This window comes from Panicum virgatum, chromosome 2N (assembly GCF_016808335.1).
Source record: "Panicum virgatum strain AP13 chromosome 2N, P.virgatum_v5, whole genome shotgun sequence".
NCBI classification, from domain to species: Eukaryota; Viridiplantae; Streptophyta; class Magnoliopsida; order Poales; family Poaceae; genus Panicum; species Panicum virgatum.
Window position 1 is genome coordinate 52,579,178 of NC_053146.1, and position 19,048 is coordinate 52,598,225.

A 19,048-nucleotide genomic window follows, 5' to 3' on the forward strand; every position below is an offset into this window, starting at 1 on the left:
CATGGCTTGGAGTAGGAAAACCGCGGCGACGAGCTTTTCGCTGGCCCTTTTCAGTTCCAGCGATTTGCTGATGTTGTCGTCGGCCAGGATCCGCTCCCGAGCGACGCGCCCCGCTGTCTGAGCACGCGCACCGCGCACTGCGCGCTCCTGCTCAAGCGTGGTGCATAGCAATCGTGTCTGCCGACGCTCCTCCTCGAGCTTTTTCTCGAGCTCCGTTAGTTGCGCCAGCTGCGCCTGTCGTGACGCCGAGCTTGACGAAGAGGCGGGATTTGGAGGGGGCACTGCCCCCTGGTTCGCTGGTGGGGGTGCCACCACTTGTTCGTAGGTGGGGTTCCCCTGCGGTTCCCGTCGTCGCTCGACGCTTCCTTGACGCCTCCGTCCGCCAGCTCGACCATGAAGCACTACCGAGTGGGATCGTAATCCCCCTCACTGGAGTCTTCGGAGCAGGTGAGGCAGTAAGCCGTCGCGAGCTGGAACGAGCGAAAGGCGTTGGGGTCTCGGACCCCGGAGTAGTCCACGGCCTCCTCGGCCGTGAAGTTGTCCATGAAGAAGTTGATGTCGTCGGCGATCAAGCCCGCCGTCTCGGGGTAGGAGTCGTCAGGTGATGACGCGATGAGGTTGCGGATCGCGAAGAGGTGGTTACCCGGCAGCTCCTCATACACGCTCATGTTGGTGCTGACTGACAAAGCGTAGGTCGCAGCATTGGAGCGCATCCCGAAGGGAACGGGCGACGGCGCAGTCACGCCCTCCTTGGGAGGCTCTAGGGCTGCATTCGGTGGTGATGCCGGCGTAGACGACGCCGGAGCAGGTGATGATGAAGCAGCGACTCCGTCGGACGCGATGCTGAGCTGTGACATGCCAACCTCGACCCACGTGGGGAATCTGAGGCGTGCCGCCCTGCGCCGCTCCATGCGCGCTAGTCGCGCGCGCTGGCCCGATCGCCTCCTGCGCTGGGTCGGCGGAGCCAGAGTGTCGGTGTTGGCCCCGGCCCGGAGTAGCACCATGTCGTAACCGTTGCCGGTTGTGACGAAGTCGAGGCTCTCGAACCGAATACCATGCCTGCCGGGAGTGGCGTGGCTCGTCTGCCATCCAGGAAACAAAAAGAGAATGAAGACAAAAGTCACGCAGCGCTGCCCCTACCTGGCGCGCCAACTGTCGGTGTCCTGACCCGGCGGTCTGGCACCAACTAGTGAAGTGCTGCGTGATCTCTGTTCCAGGGTGGTTGATGCAAGAGGCAACACAGGAATGCACGATTTATCCTGGTTCCGACCGCGGGGTCGTACGTCCAGCAAGAGGGTGTGCGAGGGCACTGTATTATCTTGCACCGGGGGTGCCTGCAGTAGGGGATACAAGCTAGTCGAGAGAGGGAGGGAAGCTCCCAAGTCTCTGCTAGAGGAGAGGTTGATTGAGGCAAATGCCAATATCGGGGCTTAGGAGAGCGTGTGTGCTCTTGTGAGTTGTGCTAAGTGTGGAGAACAACCCAGATGCAGAAGACAAACCGCCTCCCCCTTTTATAGACACAAGGAGGGCGGTGTACATGTACAGGAGGGAGGGAGAAATCGTCTTCCCCGAATCAGGGGAGTGCAGTGGCTAGCTACTGTGGAAAGTATACTATGCCGCACTAGAGAGTGAGGCGCCGGGCATGCAATCGTCCTAGGCGTCGTCCTTGGTCCAGCGGAGATCGCGCCGGCGGCCTGGCAGCTCCAACGGGCGGCATGGTGGTCGCTGTAGAGGGTACCGTCCCCTGCGCTCGACGTGGCGGTGTTCCGAGGGTCCTGCAGGCGGGGGTCTTGATCTGGTCAAGGTCCGGACCGCGCCCGAGGGTCATGCCCATGCCGTTCGAGGGTTCCTGCGGAGGGGAAAGTACGAGGAGTTGGCAGCACAGCGGAGGGAGGAGCGCCGCGCACGTTCGCACAGTGCGTCGCAGGTTCCCACAGTGGCGCCACAGCGCCGGGGATGGCTGTGCAGTGACCGGAGTTGGCGAATAAGACCCTGGTCGCAGCCACTGTGCGGAGTGGGAGCCTGACTCCGTCTGATCCGGGCGCTGCGGCGGAGTGGTTAGCGTTTAATGCCTCCGTACGGCGGGCGGGTGGACGGATGGCCGTTTTGTCCTTTCCAACGGGGCGTGGCCTCGAGCAAGACAGAGTCTATATGTTGGCTCGAGGGTAGGCCCTCGAGCGAGGCGGAGACGTGGGGTGCTGTTGAGGGTCTCGACGGGGAGCCCTCGAGCAAGGTGGAGATTGCCCCGCGGGTTCGATGGGGTTCGGATGGGCCGCATTGTGTTCTTGGGCCGTGGCTTGGGCTTCTTTGAGTCCTTTTCTTTCCTTTCCTTTAGATCGGAAGGAGGCTGTAGGACTTTACGGGCCCGATCGCCTAACAGATGTTTTGCGTTTTAAAGGTGATTTTGTCCACTGATTAGAGTGTCCCTAGTCATGGTACCGACCGGATCCACACGTCAGTGACTCAGTATCGCCAAAAATGTCACGGGGCATGTCACCTAATCTCAGTCCGCCGTCAACTAGCTGCACAGTTATCCACGTCACCCGGAATCAACCAATCAATAAAGAATTCAATGCTGCGTCTGCCATTATCCTCTCGGCGACGCAACGCACATTCCCCGTCGCCCGTCCTGCTGGTATTTCAAGAGCGCCCATGTCACCCATGTCCCCTTCCTTCCCCAGCTCTTCTGCCTCTCCGTCTCCCTCCTTTGGAAGCCGCAACCCCATCTAAAAAACGCCGCAAAAAGCAACCAAGAGACGCAACGCGGACCCCATTTCGCCTTCGGCGTCCCCATCTTCCTTCCCCCCTCCCCCCTCCGAGACTCCAGGGACGGCGGGATGAGGCCAGCGGCGGCGGCGGAGGCGGACGCGCACCAGTCGCGGCTGCTCTACGAGCTCTGCGCGCTCCTGCTGACCGTTCTCCGGGCGTCGCCGGAGGACGGCGGGGTCGCGGCGGCGCGCCCGCTGCTGCCGCGGCAGGTGACGCCCGCCGGGGTGGCGTCCATGCTGCTGGGCGCGTCCATGGCGCTCATGCTCTGCGGCTCGGTCACCTTCATGCTGGGATTCTTCCTCATGCCCTGGGTCGTCGGGCTCGGCTGCCTCTTCCTCTTCGTCGGCTTCGTCACCAACCTCTCCGGGATCTGGAGGGCCATCCTCCTCTGGCCCGCCGCCGCGTGCTCCGCCTCGCCCAAGGAGGCGTCGTCCTCCCCATGTACGTGATCCCGCCGGCTTCGCCCTGTTCCAGGTTTACATGTTTTAGGGGATGGGATACAGGAAACGTTGTCGTCCCCTATATGATTGGGTCAATCAATATCGGAATTCAGTGTTTTTTTTGTTTCGATAAAGGCCTAAAGGGTAATTCAGTGTGGATTCGGCGTAATTGGGAATGGATGCGAGAATTGGTGGAGTGTGTTGGCTTTCATCAGGGTTGAATGCAGCGAATTGGGCGTTCCTCTCATGGATTCTGCCCTAGTTTGCAGCATTTGATTTCCTTGGGCGCTTGAAACTAGAATAATTTTTTGATATACGATAATTCTGTCCATTTAGTTCAAAGAGGGCATATCATGGGTATGGCTAATTGATCTCCAGAGAATGTGAACAGCCTACAGGAGTTTGTTGGAAAAGTAGTGCACCTCTCTTTTGCAGTTCTATTGCTTGGCTAACAAAATTAGCTTAGGATTTTAGCGCCCGCCATCACCCGTCGCAATTAAAAGGGGAAAAGGATCATGGAAGTCGTGGGTGTTGCCTGTTGCTGCAAGCTAGTGCAACTTCATTCAGAGTGTGTCTTAGACTTTTACCTCTGTAAGTTAGATCTGGAAAGATTATGGTCAAGTTATAGCTGATGAATTATGATAATGGAAAAAAGTGTGTTTGTATCGCCCACTTTATGAAAATGAAGGAGAGAAATAAGAATAAGGGGTGAAGTAAAAAAGGTAAATGGGAACTTTATTGCTTGGCTGCTTGGTGCTTGCTAACTAGTGGAACACTTTGTATATTCATGCTGATGGGATTGCGGGAGACAGGGAGAGCCGCTTAAGAAAAATGCTTGCAATGAAGACAATATCAGGATTGTCGATCTTGCAGAACAAGAGCTTTCCAGGGCTCCTAGTTAAAGTGCAGAAAGCCAGCGGACAAGTCGGGATTGACCTTTTCCTATTCCTTGCAGCATTTCACTATCATCCTTATATTTCCAATAGGGACAGAATGTTAGAGATACAATACTGACATATAGGTACAGTTTAGCCTCAGTGTCATCGCCAACCTCGATTACCTCTAGGAAAAAAGGTGTTGATCCAAACAAGTGAGAAATCTACACTGTAAATATTTCTATTTTGTACAAAGTAGATAGATTGATCATGTCATCATTAACTGACACTACCATCTCGAATCATTCAGCATGGAAATTCCATTGTCTTTATTCCTTTAGGGCTAAACCTACGTCGTTATCATTGCACAAAGACTTCATACCTGTTTCACTTGTTTAGCTGTCCAATTGAGACACTGTAATATAACCTTCTGGTTGTCCACTTCTTGCAGGGCAAATATTTTCCAGGCCTCCTTTCATACCGATGTGAAGGCAAATACAAAGGCTCCCACGGAGGTGTATAGAATCAGGGGAGTTTGAGCAGACTGTTGCCGCGGCCAACCTATATTTTCCTTCCTGGTGAACTTTTTTACCCCATGTAACGCCGCAACAAGTTTGAAATGGTTTTATACTGTGACTAGGAGGATACTTGTTTGTACATACGGAAAGAATGCTCTGGTCTAATCATCACGTGGAGCTTAGCTTAATATAATTGTTTCAGAAACACTATTCCTTCGTGGAACACCAAGAAGTTCAATATATTTTCTTTTTATGTTAGCTTGTACCGTACCAGTAACGTTGTTCCACTGGGTCTTTCACCTGATTGTGCTGTTATGCTCCAACTTTGCTCACGTTTGACTTTGAGAGGAGTGGCTGCGATTTTCGTTTCTTGCGAAACTGAAGTGTCACGAACAATTGACTTTGTTTGCCTGGTGTACCGGAACCCTCCCTAAACCTAAAATGAGAGGAGGTCGACCTTACCTGCCCGGTCTTGACAGAAATGATACGGCGTGAGCATTCATCTTTCTGGCTTCCCATCTCTTCTGATTTGCACAAAGAATTGTAGCTTTCGCTCCCATCACATGTCCCTCCTACTTAGGCCTTGTTCGGTTGTATGGAATGGATATGGATCGGAAAGAATATGTAGAACAAAAAAATTTATGATAGATACAATAAGAGATCGGGATTTATTCCTGATCAAGAACTAATTGCAACAACAAGAAACCGGGAATCAATCCATGAGTAGAGAGGTGTGGAATCAATCCGGGTTTTTGTTGTACCTATTATGAGTCTATTTTGTTGCAATTAGTTATCGACCCGGAATAAATCCTAATCCCTTGTTGTATCTATTATGAATCTCTTATTCTATATATCATTCCCGGCCCGGATCCAATCCACAGTAACCGAACGAGCCCTTAAACATCGCTTGATCCCTGTCCAAAACGAGCAAAAGCGAACAAACCTTAGCTTTCTTTCCTGTGCACCAAAAGGCTATCAGATGCGCAGACTGCTACAGATAACCGTCCACGCCGGGAGCGTTGTTGGGCAGGCCCGCTCGATAACAGTTCGCTCGTGCTCCCATGTCCCCAACAAACCTGCTAGAAAGCCAAGACCCCACGAAAGAAACGGTTTGGGTCAAAAGATGTGGCCATGGAAGCAAGAGGAATGCGACCTGGTGAAGCAATGCCTCGCCGCACGAAAGCTCAGCGCGAGCAGGGTGCCTGTACTCGCGTCGGCGTCAAGCAACTGGCATCGATTCGAAGGTCGTTCTGGGCTGGAACTGGAAGCCTGGAACTCGTGGTTCAACGTCGCCGCGCGCTGCACTGGCGCACGCAGGCTCTCCGTGTCTTGTCGGTCGTGTTGCTCTGGAACCGCCGGCAACGGTGTGGCTTGGCCGTGCACGAGTCGAGGAGAGAAGAAACGCAAGGCAGGGGAGGGGGTCCGCGAGAAGCGAACAGATCAGTGCCAGGCGGGTAGATTTGTCTCGCTCGTATCTTCTTCGGCCACACATGAAAAATCCGGCGCGTTCGGCATATATATAGTAACAAGATGTGTAAAAGATAAGTTGTAAAGTACTGTAGTACTTTCATTTGTATTTGATAATTATTATCTGATTATAGATTAACTAGACTCAAAAGATTCGTCTCGCAAATTACAGACAAACTGTATAATTAGTTATTTTGTTTAGCTACATTTAATACTTCATGCATGTGTTCAAAGATTCGAAGTGATGAGAAATCTTGTAAAGTTTTGAAATTTTGAAGGTAACTAAACAAGGGGATAATACTAGTAATTTAGAGACTCGGAACAGAGGTAGATTTGCAGCTCAAAATCTGAATCTCATTACTGAACGTGAACACATTCCAACGAGAACACAAATCATCAAATCTGATACCGCCGGCGCCTGTGGACGCGGCGGGCCGGCCTCGGCGGCTGACGGGGAGCGTGCCGAGGGGGCTGCCGCCGGGCGGGCGTAGGAGGTGCCGGCGGCTGCGGAGGCCGGATCCGGTGGCCGCAGCGGTGGATCCGTTGAGGAGTCCCCCCCTGGGTGGATCTGTGGCCAGGGGCGGCGACCGCGCGCGCTCGGCTAGCGGCGGCTCCGGGCTGGCGGCGGCTCCGGGCTGGCGGCTGGCGCGCACGGCTGGTGGCAGCTCCGGGCTGGCGTGCAGGCAGCTGGCGGCGCAGGCGTGTGGGCGGCTGGCGGCGCGGTGGTGCGGTGTGGCGCCGGCGCGTTGCCGGGTCGCGAGGACGGTGGAGGGAGATGGAGCTTCGGCAGCGGGCTTTGTGGAGCTGTGACAGTGGCGTCTCTCTGATGGGACGGCCGCAGTGATGGGCATGGCTTGAGGCGATGAACGCGTGCAGTGAGGTGCCGGCACTCCGGGCGAAAGCTCTCGTCAGATTCATTCTGGTGAAATGGCGGCAGCGCCTCCGGGCGTCGCTCTCCCTGTTGAGGACGTCATTTTGGAGTTGCAACCCTTCTGCACGAGGTCTCTGGGTGAAAACCCGGTCCAGCTCCTGGACGAGCGACAGCGGCGCCTGTGGGCGTCGTGACCTCCTTGGAGGCGTCGTCTCTAGAGACACCGTTCGGCGACTTGGCCGGCCTACTGCTCGCGATTTACTTCGGCCGGTGGTGATAATTCTGTCGGAGGGCGTGCGGAGAAGGGGGTTGCCTACCTCATGCCAAGACGCCTGCTCTTCTGTTGGTGGCCGGGAGTCATCACTTGACTGTTGTTCGCCTGCTTGCAGCGTTCCGCGGTGCCTGGAGCTGCGTGGCAGTCTCCAGTGCGGTGCGGGACAGCGTTTGAAGGATGGCACTAGCGGCAACGACAATCAGTGACGACTTGGCCTGCAGCGGATCGCGGCGGGGTGTTCAGCACGGCTGAACCCTTCCGGTGCGGTACAACGTCGGAAGACGGCGCGGGCGACATCTTCGGTCTTCTGGCTTGAGGGCGGCGTCTTCGTGCGATGGGGAAAGCAACGTGATGATCTCGAACCACGGGGGTGGTCTAGTGGCTTGGTTCATTTCCCGGGGGGGCGGGGCACTTCTTCTTGCTGCCTCGACGGCAATCCCTGAAATGAGTACGGAGCGTGGTGACGTGTGGCGGGTTGGAGGTCCCCGCACATGAGAGAGGCGTGCTGAGTGGCGGGTTGGAGGTCCCCGCGCACGCGAGACTGGCGTCCAGTGGCGGAAGTGGCGAGGCCCCCGCGCGTTGGGTTGCTCCGGACGTGCGATGGTTTGGGTGCAACAGCACTGCGGCGTTGGGTCCTGCACGGCAGTGGCCTCCTGGTGTGGTGGTGTCTGCCCCTTCTGCTCCTCTATCAACGCTGGAACATTTCAGTTGTTTCGATAGCCGCAAGAGGGCGATGGTAGGTGGAAGTTGCGGTTGTGATTTTTCTCCTCTGTCGTCGTTGTGATTAGAGTTTGGCCGTGTTAATGTCCCAATCCAACCGGCCAGTGAGTATAGTTGATCGGTAACTCGTGTTCATGTCCTCATCCAACCGGACGAAATTGTTGTTTTCTTTTCTTTTTGTTTTCTGCCTATGGCCTCCCAGGGTCGTAGTCTTGTATTTTTCTACTATATCAATAGAAACGCACTTGTCGAGTGTCGTTCGTTCAAAAAAAACCATAAGTCAGGCCCCACTGGCAGAGTGTGAATAACGTTCTGGTGTTCGCTGCCCGTCGCCGGTTTGTGCTTGTGCGTGGGACGGACGCGGCGGAGACGAATGGGGCGAATTGAATGGAAGGATCGAGAAGGTGGCGGGCGGTGGAGAGGAGTTGGAGGAAGTAGACGCGGTTTTTTTATTTTTTTATTTTTTATTTTCATTTTTTACAAAAATATATTTTCATTTTCGAAATTTATAAGAATATACCCCGGCCGCCCAGCTGCCGGGCGGCCGTCACCTGATCGCCCCGCTGCCGGGTGGCAGGGGCTTATCTGTAAAAATTTTCGTAAAAAAATTGCGTTCGGGTCCCTGAAGGACCGGTCGCCCGGCAGCGGGGCGGCCGGCCCCTCAGGCCGCCCGGCAGCTGGGCGGTCGGTCCAGGCTAGCTGGTTCTTCAATATTTTCATAGGACGGAAAGAGCTCGTGTTTCATCTGCCTGCTGGTCTGATCGTGACAGGCTCACTGCTCTCTCTCCACCGAGCAAATCAGCACCTGCTCTCCTTTTTCCACGCCAAGCACAGTAGAGCAATCAATTAGCAGCAGCAGCTCTCTCTCTCTCTCTCTCTTCTCTCTCATGCATGCATACTCACGCACTGGCAAAAGCTCTCTCTTCTCTCTCACTCATGCACACTCTCTCTTCTCTCCCGTTCAGGAAGAGCTCGTGTTTCATCTGCCTGCTGGTCTGATCGTGACAGTGAGGAACAGAGGTGGCGGCGGCTTGAGAGGAGGCACATGGCGTGAGGAGCAGGAGCCCAAGCCGCTGGCGGTGGTGTGGTTGGGGAAAAAATAACTTGGGGCATTAAAGAGGAGCTCTGGCTGCTGCTTGTGCTATGTGCCAGTGCGTGAGTGTGCATGCATGCATGAGAGAGAAGAGAGAGAGAGCTGCTGCGGCTAATTAATTGCTCTGTTGTGCTTGGCGTGGAAAAAGGAGAGCAGGTGCTGATTTGCTCGGTGGAGAGAGAGCAGTAAGCCTGTCACAATCAGACCAGTAGGCAGATGAAACACGAGCTCTTCCCGTCCTCTGAAAATATTGAAGAACCAGCTAGCCTGGCCCGGCCGCTGGGCGACCGGTCCTTCAGGGACCGGAACGCAATTTTTTTACGAAAATTTTTACAGATAAGTCCCTGCCGCCCGGCAGCGGGGCGACCAGGTTCCGGCCGCCCGGCAGCTCGGCGGCCGGGGTATATTTCTATAAATTTCGAAAATAAAAATATATTTTTGTAAAAAACGAAAATGAAAAATAAAAAAATAAAAAAACCGCGGAAGTAGACTAGTGGAGAGTGGAGAATGATGGGCCGAGGAGATCGGGCCGTACAGCGACCTTCGCGATGGTAAGCCAAATGGGCTGTAAGGATGATATCTGAGTTTGGGCCCGGTGGTTGGCCTTAGGACTCATTTTCATGTTTTGTTCGGCGTAGCCGCGTAGGATTAGAAATCGCCTTAAAATGTATCCTCCTATGTTTTGTTTTGTACACACGCATGCAGTTTGATTTGTGGTTTCTTCACCGAGTCAATCAGCATGCTGCATGCTGATTTAAAATCTCGCGTGTAGCCAATTTGTTCTCTCTTTTAGTTGCTTTATTTATCTCTTTTTAGTTGTTTAGCAATGCTCCGACTTTCCAAAAACGGGCACTCCAAAGCAACATTCGGAGTTACACGGAACATATCAAAAGCATACACCCCACTACTACTTGGGCTCGTGCATCCTATCTGCAGCTAATAAGCTGAGGATCTAGCGCGCGATCGATCAAGATGGAGGGAGCTGCGTGCGGAGGCGATGAAGACCAGTGATGGAGCCAGAGTTTGGATCAGGGGGGCTCATTTTCTTCTTCTTCCTTCTCTCTTCTCTCTTTCTTTTCTTCTTCCTCTCTTCTCCTTCCTCCTCTTCACTATCCCAAAATTTCTTAGGGGGAAGGGCTTTTGGGGGCTCCAATGGACAACATGGGTAGGGCCACGCTGGCTCCGCCCCTGATGAAGACCAAGAAAGCGCGCGGCGGCGACCCGGACGACATAACGGGGTAAGTTATCATGCATGCCAATGGAGTTTGTTCACGTTATCTGCAGCGCAGAGGCGTTGTTCAGTTCATCAATTCATTCTGTATTTCTGTAGCAGCTACTCGTCTTCTTGATCCACTTATCCAACTTTTTGTAACTCGATCCAGAGAATTCCTGACGGCTTGGGAGGTTCCACTGCGGGACGGACCCTTACAACAACAAAGAGTCCGGAGGCATCGGCGCCTTCGAGGCCAAGAAAGGAGTTAACCATGAGCACAATGCACAATGCTCCAACATGAACACAAATCGTCAAATCTGATAGAACGTTTTGGCAACGCCCATCATAAACCAGGCCACCACTGGCAGGGTGAACATAGTCAGGCAAGGAAGGTGGCATTCTGAAGTACCAATCCGTATTGGAATCCAAAGTTCCTTGCAATGGATCACAAAATCACTGAAACTAAACTAAAACAGTACATCGTCCGATGCGATAACAAAACTTGATTGTTTCTCCAAAATATTGTCTGATACTTTGGGAGAAAAACTACGCGAAAATTCTGAACGAGGCTCTTAGCCATAGTTCAGGCGGAACATGTCGTTCTGCACGTAGAAGTTCCCGGGTCCAACTGGCATCAAATGGAACATCTGCACAGCAAACAGGCAACAATGTCACCAATTTTGTTTGTGCATGTCAACCAAAGTTATAGAGGCAAAAGTGAAAACCCTAATAGTTTTCCACAGACCATAACTGAGTAACCAATATTAACATGACATTCTGTACAAACTAACATAATAGAAAACTGAACGTACTGTAGCCTGATAATAGAAAACTGAAGGTACTGTAGCCTGTGTGGAATCAGTGGGGCCGTGGAGGTATCTATAAACACAAACAACCAAAAAAAGACCACCAGGGCTCATCGAAACACAATCAACTGGATGAAACACAATCATGAACTTCATGAAGTCCAAGGAGAAGAACATAGCATGTGTTTGGTTTACAGACAGTAGGAAACAAAGAGAGAACTGATGTGCAAGTCTACATAATTCTACGGTATGACAACTTAGAAAGGAAAAATCTTGAAAAATTTGAAACCACCAAACGAAAAGGTTGTTTGGCATCCCTGAACCTAAATGTGTGAAGTAGAACTCAGTTTGACGTTGCCCACACTTGTCACCATCATTTAAGGACGTAACATGCACTTGTCACAATCATTTAAGGACGTAACATGCTATACCTGTTCTCCCAATATTAGCTCATTGATGAAACAGGAGTTGACCCTGAACTTAGAAATGTAGGATGGAAAAAAAAATGCAAAAGCTACATAGAAGGTAGTTCCAATACACATGACAACTCTGATAGAATCAAAAGAACCCTACGAAGCTTTTCTTACAGATGACAAAACAGTCAAAAAAATATTGAAAACAGAGTCATCTCGACATGCCCTCCCCCCCCCCCCCCCCCCCCCCCAAAAAAAAAAAATCAATAACAACAGACTAGATCAACAGAACTCCAAACCATGACATATATATAGTATCTCAAATCCCTCCACCACAACAGGCGATCAGATGCTAGAAATATATAACTAGAAACAGCCTCGATAACATACAACTTCAGTTTCAGAAAGAAACAACTGGTGTGCCCTGGTGCCCCAGTGGCATAAATAACTACGGATGAAAACACGGTAGCACCAAATGCAAAAGGAAAATACTAGCAAGTAGTACAGACCACATTGTGTTAATCCTAGCGATAATCTGAAAACAGAAAAATCACAATCTCAAAACAGAAAAGTCACTTATCCAAACGATTAGAGATGTGCAGCAATAATATCATGATCATTGGTCAGACTTCCAGCACAGAAAAAAGAGAGATCGGTAAACTAAATCCGCAATGTTAGCAAGTAATAAGCTAACATAAATAACAGTGAACTGTGTATAAGAGATAAGAGATGACAGGTCACTGCAAAGTTCAGCAAATTTTAGGGATGGAACCACTCCGGCATGAAACTATTACTCCTGAAGCACGCCAAACACATCCATAAACAGTACAGCGGCAGCACGCCTTCTAAAGTATTCAGCAACAGAGATGTCACTGCAGTAAATACAGCTCCACAACTAATAGGTCAGAAGATAAATCACAGTATAGAGAGATCTAGTCCCAACCGTGTCAGAAGATAAATCTACGGCTACGATTCCATGAATAATAAGACGAGACGAAAGGATTATCAGATACCAAAGGGGATCAAAAGGATTATCAGAGGCCAAAGGGGATCACCTGAGAGAACTTGAGGGGGTGCTCAACCTCGCCGACCTGCAGTGCGCCGGAGACGAAGACGAGCATGCCGCCGGCGGGGCCGGACGGCTGGCAGTCGACGGTGGTGACCTGGTGCTTGCACGCGGCAAACGGAAGGGAGGTGAGCTTTTGGGTAATGGCGGCGGCGCCCATGTACTTGTCGCCCTCGAAGGTGAGCATGGAGCCCTCCTGGTACAGGCGTACAGCCCCACCAGCGCCGCCCGGTTGGTGTCGAACGTCGTGTAGTAGTGGTCCACGAACGCCTTCGCCACGCCGTCGGGGTCCATTGGTGGTGTTCGCCTCGCCGCTCGCCGCCGGTTGGCCTATGCTTTAAGGGGGTTTGTGCTTGTCAGCATGTGCGTGGGACGGACGCGGTGGAGGCGAATGGGGCAAATTGAATAGAAGGATCGAGAAGGTGGCGGCCGGCGGGCGGTGGAGTCGTCGGAGCCTCGGAGGTCGGACCGTCGGAGGAAGTGGAGACTGGAGAGTGATGGGCCGAGGAGATCGGGGCGTACTGCGACCTTCGTGATGGATGGTAAGCCAAATGGGCTGTAAGAATGATATCTGAGTTTGGGCCCAGTGGTTGTTCTTAGGCTTTATTTTCATGTTTTCGACATAGGATTAGAAACAGCCTTTAAAATGTCAGGTTCTTAAGAATCGCCTTAAAATCTACTAGTGGATTCGTTTTCATAAAAAACTCTAGTGAATATGGTATGTTTCGATTTGAGGCACTGCTATCGTTTGGTTCAATTCAGTTTAATCATAACATCCACACCACACTCAAGGAGCGCGGCCGTGGAGTGCACCACATTTTCTCCAGATGACTACTCGTTGTGTTCGCTTGGCTTATCAGCCAATTAGCCAGCAGTACTGTTCTCTCGTACTAAATCAGCACCAGTTAGCAGCTACCAGCCAGTCAGCAGTATTATTCTCTCATAACAAATCAGCACCAGCCATCAGCCACAGCCAAACGAACACAGCGCTAGATCAGAAACAAGTGCACATCACATGGAACAAAAATAGATCACTGAAAATAACATTGCATTGATCAGCACCGGTTTGAGTTGAGAAAAAATCGTGGTTCTTTTTTCTGGAAAAAAAACTACTCCCCCCGTTCCAAATTATAAGTCATTCCAAGAATTTTGGAGAGTCAAAATTTTCTAAGTTTGACCAGATTTATACAACAAGATAATAACATTTACGTTACCAATTAAATATCATTAGATTCTTTGTTAGTTATAGTTTTATAGTATACCTATTTAATATTATAAATATTTATGTTTCTCTATATAATTTTGATCAAACTTTGAGATGGTTTAACTCTCCAAAATTATTAGAATGATTTATAATTTGAAACGGAGGGAGTAGCATGCAGCAAATCTAATCCAAACTCGCATAAAAACAGTAATAACAAGTTGAGCAGTCGTGCGGCAGAGTGGAGCAGGGGTGGTGGTCGACTGGTCGTCATGGATGTCGAACCCGCGCCCAGCCGGAGCCGCTCGTCGGTGGACCCGAGGGACGGCGTCATACACTCCACGGACCCCCTCCGCATCGGGCGGCTCGCGGACCACGCACGACGTGGCGTCGTAACGGACGACGCGGCCGCGACGCCAGCTCAGTAGAAGAACGTGCCGACGCCAGCTCAGTAGCTGCAGCGAGCCACACCCTGCGCATCGAGCAACTGGTGGCCCAGCTACCCGTCGCGGACGAGAAGGTCTCCACACGAGCACGCGCCGGAAGCGAGCGCGGGCGAGGAGCACGACGGTGAAGGAGAGTCCGGCCGGTCTCCTTGTCGTTGTCGACGTCGTAGCAGAAGTCGCAGGCCGTGTCGCGGATGGGCGGGATGGCGGGGCGGGAGCGCGAGCCAGCGGTTGGCGGCCGGCTTGCAGATGAAGTAGCGCGTCCGGCCGCGGCCCAACAGCAGCCGGCCATGCGACGTGAAGTCGAGCATGGGGACGGTCCGCTCGAAGAAGACCGCCACGTGGTCCCCGGTTCAATCACCAAAGAAGTGTTAGATTAATTAGGCCCATCGCATAATAAGATCTAATTAATCTGTTAAATACCAAGGATCATAGTGATATGTGTAAATGTGAGCGATATGAATGGAGGATGAATGTTGCATGCATGCATTAGTGGTCATTAGGTGCATGGGTTGCATGCCATTAGGTGCATGCAACATTAATGCACATAAGTGCTAGTGGCCTTTTTATCTCTCTATGTGACTATAAACAGATCCGTTTTTCTGCGACGACACAAGGCCCCAAAATTATAATGAATATACTATGTATAGTTATATCGTAGTCTTTGTTTTAGTTGTCTTTTAGTCTAATACGAAGCAAACTGTAGTCCAAATATGTCACAGAAGAGGAAACGTGCTGCTCGATTGTTGTTTTTCGATCCAATCTGCAAACCGCAGCTAGCGCGATTGTTTCCTCTTAAGCCATCACCGCTTGCCAGGCACGATGTGGGTCGCGACGTCTGCACTTTCGCCTCCAGATTTCGCTAGACACTCGCAGGCCACAGTGACTGAGCGGCGATCGAGCGACGCAACGCCCAAGCATCCTGCTCGCGTGGTCTGGTGCCCTGGCTGGTGCGGTGGCTGTCTATCACTAGGGCCTCAATTTAGTTTCGTACGGGGCCTCCGGATTTGCCGATACGGCCTTGCTATAAAATGGAGGTGTGTTGTGTGTCAAGGTGTGCTTCAACGTTGAGTAGTTGCTGCATTCTTGTTGCACCTTCATCCCGACACGCATACACATATGAGGCAAGAGCTTCTCCACTGTTGTGCCGCGTTCCTGTTGCCCCGTTCCAGTCCTTACGCACAAGAGAACCGGAAGAGTAAGCCTTCGAAACTCTACTGTCCGTGATCACCTGCTCGGGTGGAGGCTGGCAATCATGTTTTTCGAGGAGTGTCCGCAAGCGACACGACTACTTACTTCGTCCTCTCCTTGCTTCCTGGTGGCGTCGGTGGCTGACGGTGGGTGAATACCGCGAGCAGGGATTCGTGGGAACCCCTGTTTAGAGATTCGGCCAGGGGTATAAATCGCGCAAGGATCTCCCCTAAGTAAGCGAGTGGAGACGGTGGTTTCTAGACATGTTCAGATTGCCCGGAGGCGTAATACCCTATGTCCTGTGTGTTGTGTTTGGTTCTTTGCTGATCCCGAGTCAAGTACCGAAAGAGCGGTCCCTTTACATGTCCTGGGACCTTCCTATTTATAGACTATATTTGCCTTCTCTGTTGCTCTCTAACTAATGTGAACACACCCTTTGTAGGGTGGGCGCCGTCTTCCAGGCTGTACTGCCTCTGTCAGGCAGGCAGTCGTCTTGTCGGACCCGCCGTGGCAGGCTTTTGGGGACTTGCCAGTGTTAGGCGTCCCGGGGTGACCTCGGGGCGTCCCGAGGTGTCCGGGGTGGCCGTAGACACTTTCCGGGGGGCCTTTGCGTCCCGGGGTGATCCGGGGCAGTCTGGCCAACCCTCGTTCTCCCGGGGTGTCCCAGGGGATGTCCGAGGTGGTGCGAGGCGGCCACGTGGTGACTTCCTGGGTTGCCCCACGGACCCTCCTGATCCGTGGTGACCCCGGTCAACCCCGAGGCGTCGCCCCGGGTGGGTTTGATTTTTACCGCGATAGGGGCACGGTAAACGGCGGTGGGTCCCGGCCACCATCCATCTTCAAGCCGATGGGACGGGTAGCTCAGGGATAAACTATCCACCGCCTATCGTCTTATCTTCTAAGCGCACGGCATCCCGCGTAATCATGATGTTTTTACGGGGAAGCCGCGCATCCCCTTGAACTTTGCATCGAGCCCGGCGGCTGCGCCTGTTAAAGATATTTTTACCAGGCGGGTGTCTTCAAGGAGAAGGAAACGTCCACTCGGGCTTCACGTGCCGGGTCAGGCCCGGCCCGCTCCAGCCGGGTGCCCACCTCCGTGGGCGAACGTCCTCGGCGGGGGTCCACAGCCGCGCTTGGCTGATGTCACCGGCTGACGCGGCCGGTGGGTCCCTTTTCCCCTAATCACGCATGAGTACGGGGTCATGGGGACCTCGTCCCCTTACGCTGACAGTGGCGATTGTCTTCTTCCCGGCGTCTCGTTGTTGAACGGCACGTTAATCTTTCTGCACTGCATCGAACGGGACGACTACACCAACAGGCACTATCTTGACTAGTGCATTCGACTCTGCCGCTGGGTACATTTCTCTTATGATAATCAGTACTATCTATATGCTATTAGATCACACATTTACATATCTGATGTCACAAACATGTTGATTATCTTTTTATGTATTAAATTGCTACGGAAATTGTCTAAAATTCTAGCAAGAAGATGCTCTACTAGACACAATGCTCAATCAAAGAAACCATAGCCAAAGCCAACCAAAGAAGCCATAGCCGAAGCCGTTTCAACCGGAGCCGAAGCTGTACCAACCTCAGTTACGTAGACGCGCTATATTATGCAACCTCCTGCTCGATGCCTCGATCTACTTGTTGAATGCGGTGCAGTCTCTCCTGATCTCCCCATGCCTGCCGGTCTTCACGCCAACTCTGCCCAGCTTGACCATGGCGTCCTTGAACGCCTCGAAGAAGCGCGTCTGGTTCTCGGCGAAGTCCCTCACCGCCGGCCGCGACGCGCCGTCGCTGTACAGCGCCTGGTCGGAGGTGAACAGGCCCATCCCGCGGGCGAGGTTGCCGTAGTAGGCGTTGTCGAAGGCGGTCGGGGTGACCGGGTCCATGTCTACGGCGCTGGTCTCGCCGACGTCCGGCGGGCACGCCGCCATGAGCTGCCGCGCGTACGCGGGGTCGTACGACGGGTCCACCGCGTGCGCGCCGTCGCCGTCGCCGACGGCGCCGTGGCAGTAGAGTCGGCCCGTGAAGCGGGTGCAGTGCGCGAACCCGACGGTGTGCGCGCCCGAGAGCGCGACCATGTCGAGCGTGGTGAGGTTGTGCCTGGCGAACAGGGCTGCGAGGTCCGCGACGCGCATGTCCGGGCCCGGCAGCCTGCCCGCGACGCTGCCGGCCTTGGAGACGAGCCCGTCCAGCCGGCCGAGCTCGACAGCCCAGCGCGGGCCGGAAGACTGCCACGCCGTTGCACAGCCAGGGTGTCAGACGCGGACAACGACATTGCCATTGTACCAGTCAGAGAGAGTGAGAGCTCTTGCGCGTGCTCAGTCGGATTACCATGGCGACGACGTCCCTGGCGGCGATGGCGAGGATGTCGGCGCACGAGACCACACCGGGGCACTCCTTCTCGACCTCGGCCTTGGCGCGCACCACGGTGTCGAAGCCGTCGCCGGCGAGGGACACGTTGTCCGGGGCGTCCTTCTCGGCGTCGTTGTCGCGGGACGCGATGATGACCGACGCGTCACAGCCCTGCAAGTGAAATTCACCATACACACGACGATCTCAGGCACCTGCTACAGAATACAAAACTGCAAAGCACATTCATCATCAGACATTCACAATGAAGTGTTTTCATCACTAGTATATGGTAATTGGAAGTGACGGAAAAGAACCAAAAAAAAAAAACTAGAGTGCGCAACGATGACGTTGGCAGTACCAAATTCCGCATCGGCCTCGTCGGAAACGACAAGATGGGTGCCTGATCTGCCAGCAGGGACGTCCGGCACATCTGGCCTGAATACCTGATTGAATTCAGACCAGTTGACAGAAAAGGTCGTGCAGTCACATGGCAGAGCCGACGAGCGCGTGATTCGTACCCATAATCTACTGCCCCACTGCCCCATCAGTACCCCTTTCTGAGACAAACCAGATTCAGCCTGAAATGATTTTGGCTAGCTAATGAGTGCAGTAAGCTGCAAGTCGATCTGAAAGCAGCTGAAAACTGAAGATTTCAGAAGGCTGGTAGATCGAACTGAACCTCTATCTATGAAATTGCAAACCAAGAAACTTCAACCGACGAAACCTAATGCCACTCGTTTCAAACGCAAGACTTTCAGAGGAATCAGGTTCGGTTTCTGATGGATCCTTTTGATTTCGCGCACTGCTTGCACGAACAAGCAGCTGCAGGCACTGATGGATGTGGCTCACCTCGACGAAGCAGTCGTGGAAGAAGAGCCTGAGCGTGGCCGGGACCGTGACGAAGGTCTCCTTGATCTTCTTGGCCACCACCACCCGCACGATCGCCTCGACGTCCGGGCACGTCGACCGGTAGTAGTCCGGGGACAGCTTCGCCTCGCCGGACGGCGGCAGCATTGCTGCCACCAGGGTCAGCGCTACAACGGCGAGCAAGTTCCCGCATCTTTTCCGTTTCTCCATGGCCTTCTCCATTGGAGCTCAATCCTCTATGTGTTGCGTGTGCTCTGAATGGAAGAAGACACTGATTAGTGAAGTGACTAGCTTGGAAGGCTATGCAAATGGAGACATGATGGGGGTCGGTGGGCCTATGTATACAGTGTGCCCTGGGGTAAGTGAAAAGGAGAGGGCTTAGGTTTACTTGGATTGCAAATTGCAATATAATAAACTCAGTTAAAAGACAAAAGGCTGCACTCAATGTTCTACT

General features: G+C 52.8%; 2 protein-coding genes and 1 pseudogene across 2 annotated transcripts; 1 reads left to right on the top strand and 2 right to left on the bottom strand.

The window, feature by feature from the left end:
* The first annotated feature begins 2,614 nt into the window (after positions 1-2,614).
* LOC120661178 lies at positions 2,615-4,860 on the top strand. Its single transcript, XM_039939910.1, has 2 exons — positions 2,615-3,210; positions 4,536-4,860. Exons 1-2 carry the CDS (start codon positions 2,838-2,840, stop codon positions 4,571-4,573), a joined length of 411 nt encoding a protein of 136 aa, XP_039795844.1. The 5' UTR covers positions 2,615-2,837; the 3' UTR covers positions 4,574-4,860.
* Positions 4,861-10,538: 5,678 nt separating this feature from the next.
* On the bottom strand, positions 10,539-13,033 carry LOC120661182 (annotated as a pseudogene).
* Positions 13,034-16,723: 3,690 nt separating this feature from the next.
* On the bottom strand, positions 16,724-18,947 carry LOC120661181 (peroxidase 73-like). The gene is made up of 3 exons (XM_039939918.1): positions 18,577-18,947; positions 17,707-17,898; positions 16,724-17,603 (listed from the first exon to the last, which is right to left on the bottom strand). Exons 1-3 carry the CDS (start codon positions 18,814-18,816, stop codon positions 17,010-17,012), a joined length of 1,026 nt encoding a protein of 341 aa, XP_039795852.1. The 5' UTR covers positions 18,817-18,947; the 3' UTR covers positions 16,724-17,009.
* Positions 18,948-19,048: the final 101 nt, after the last annotated feature.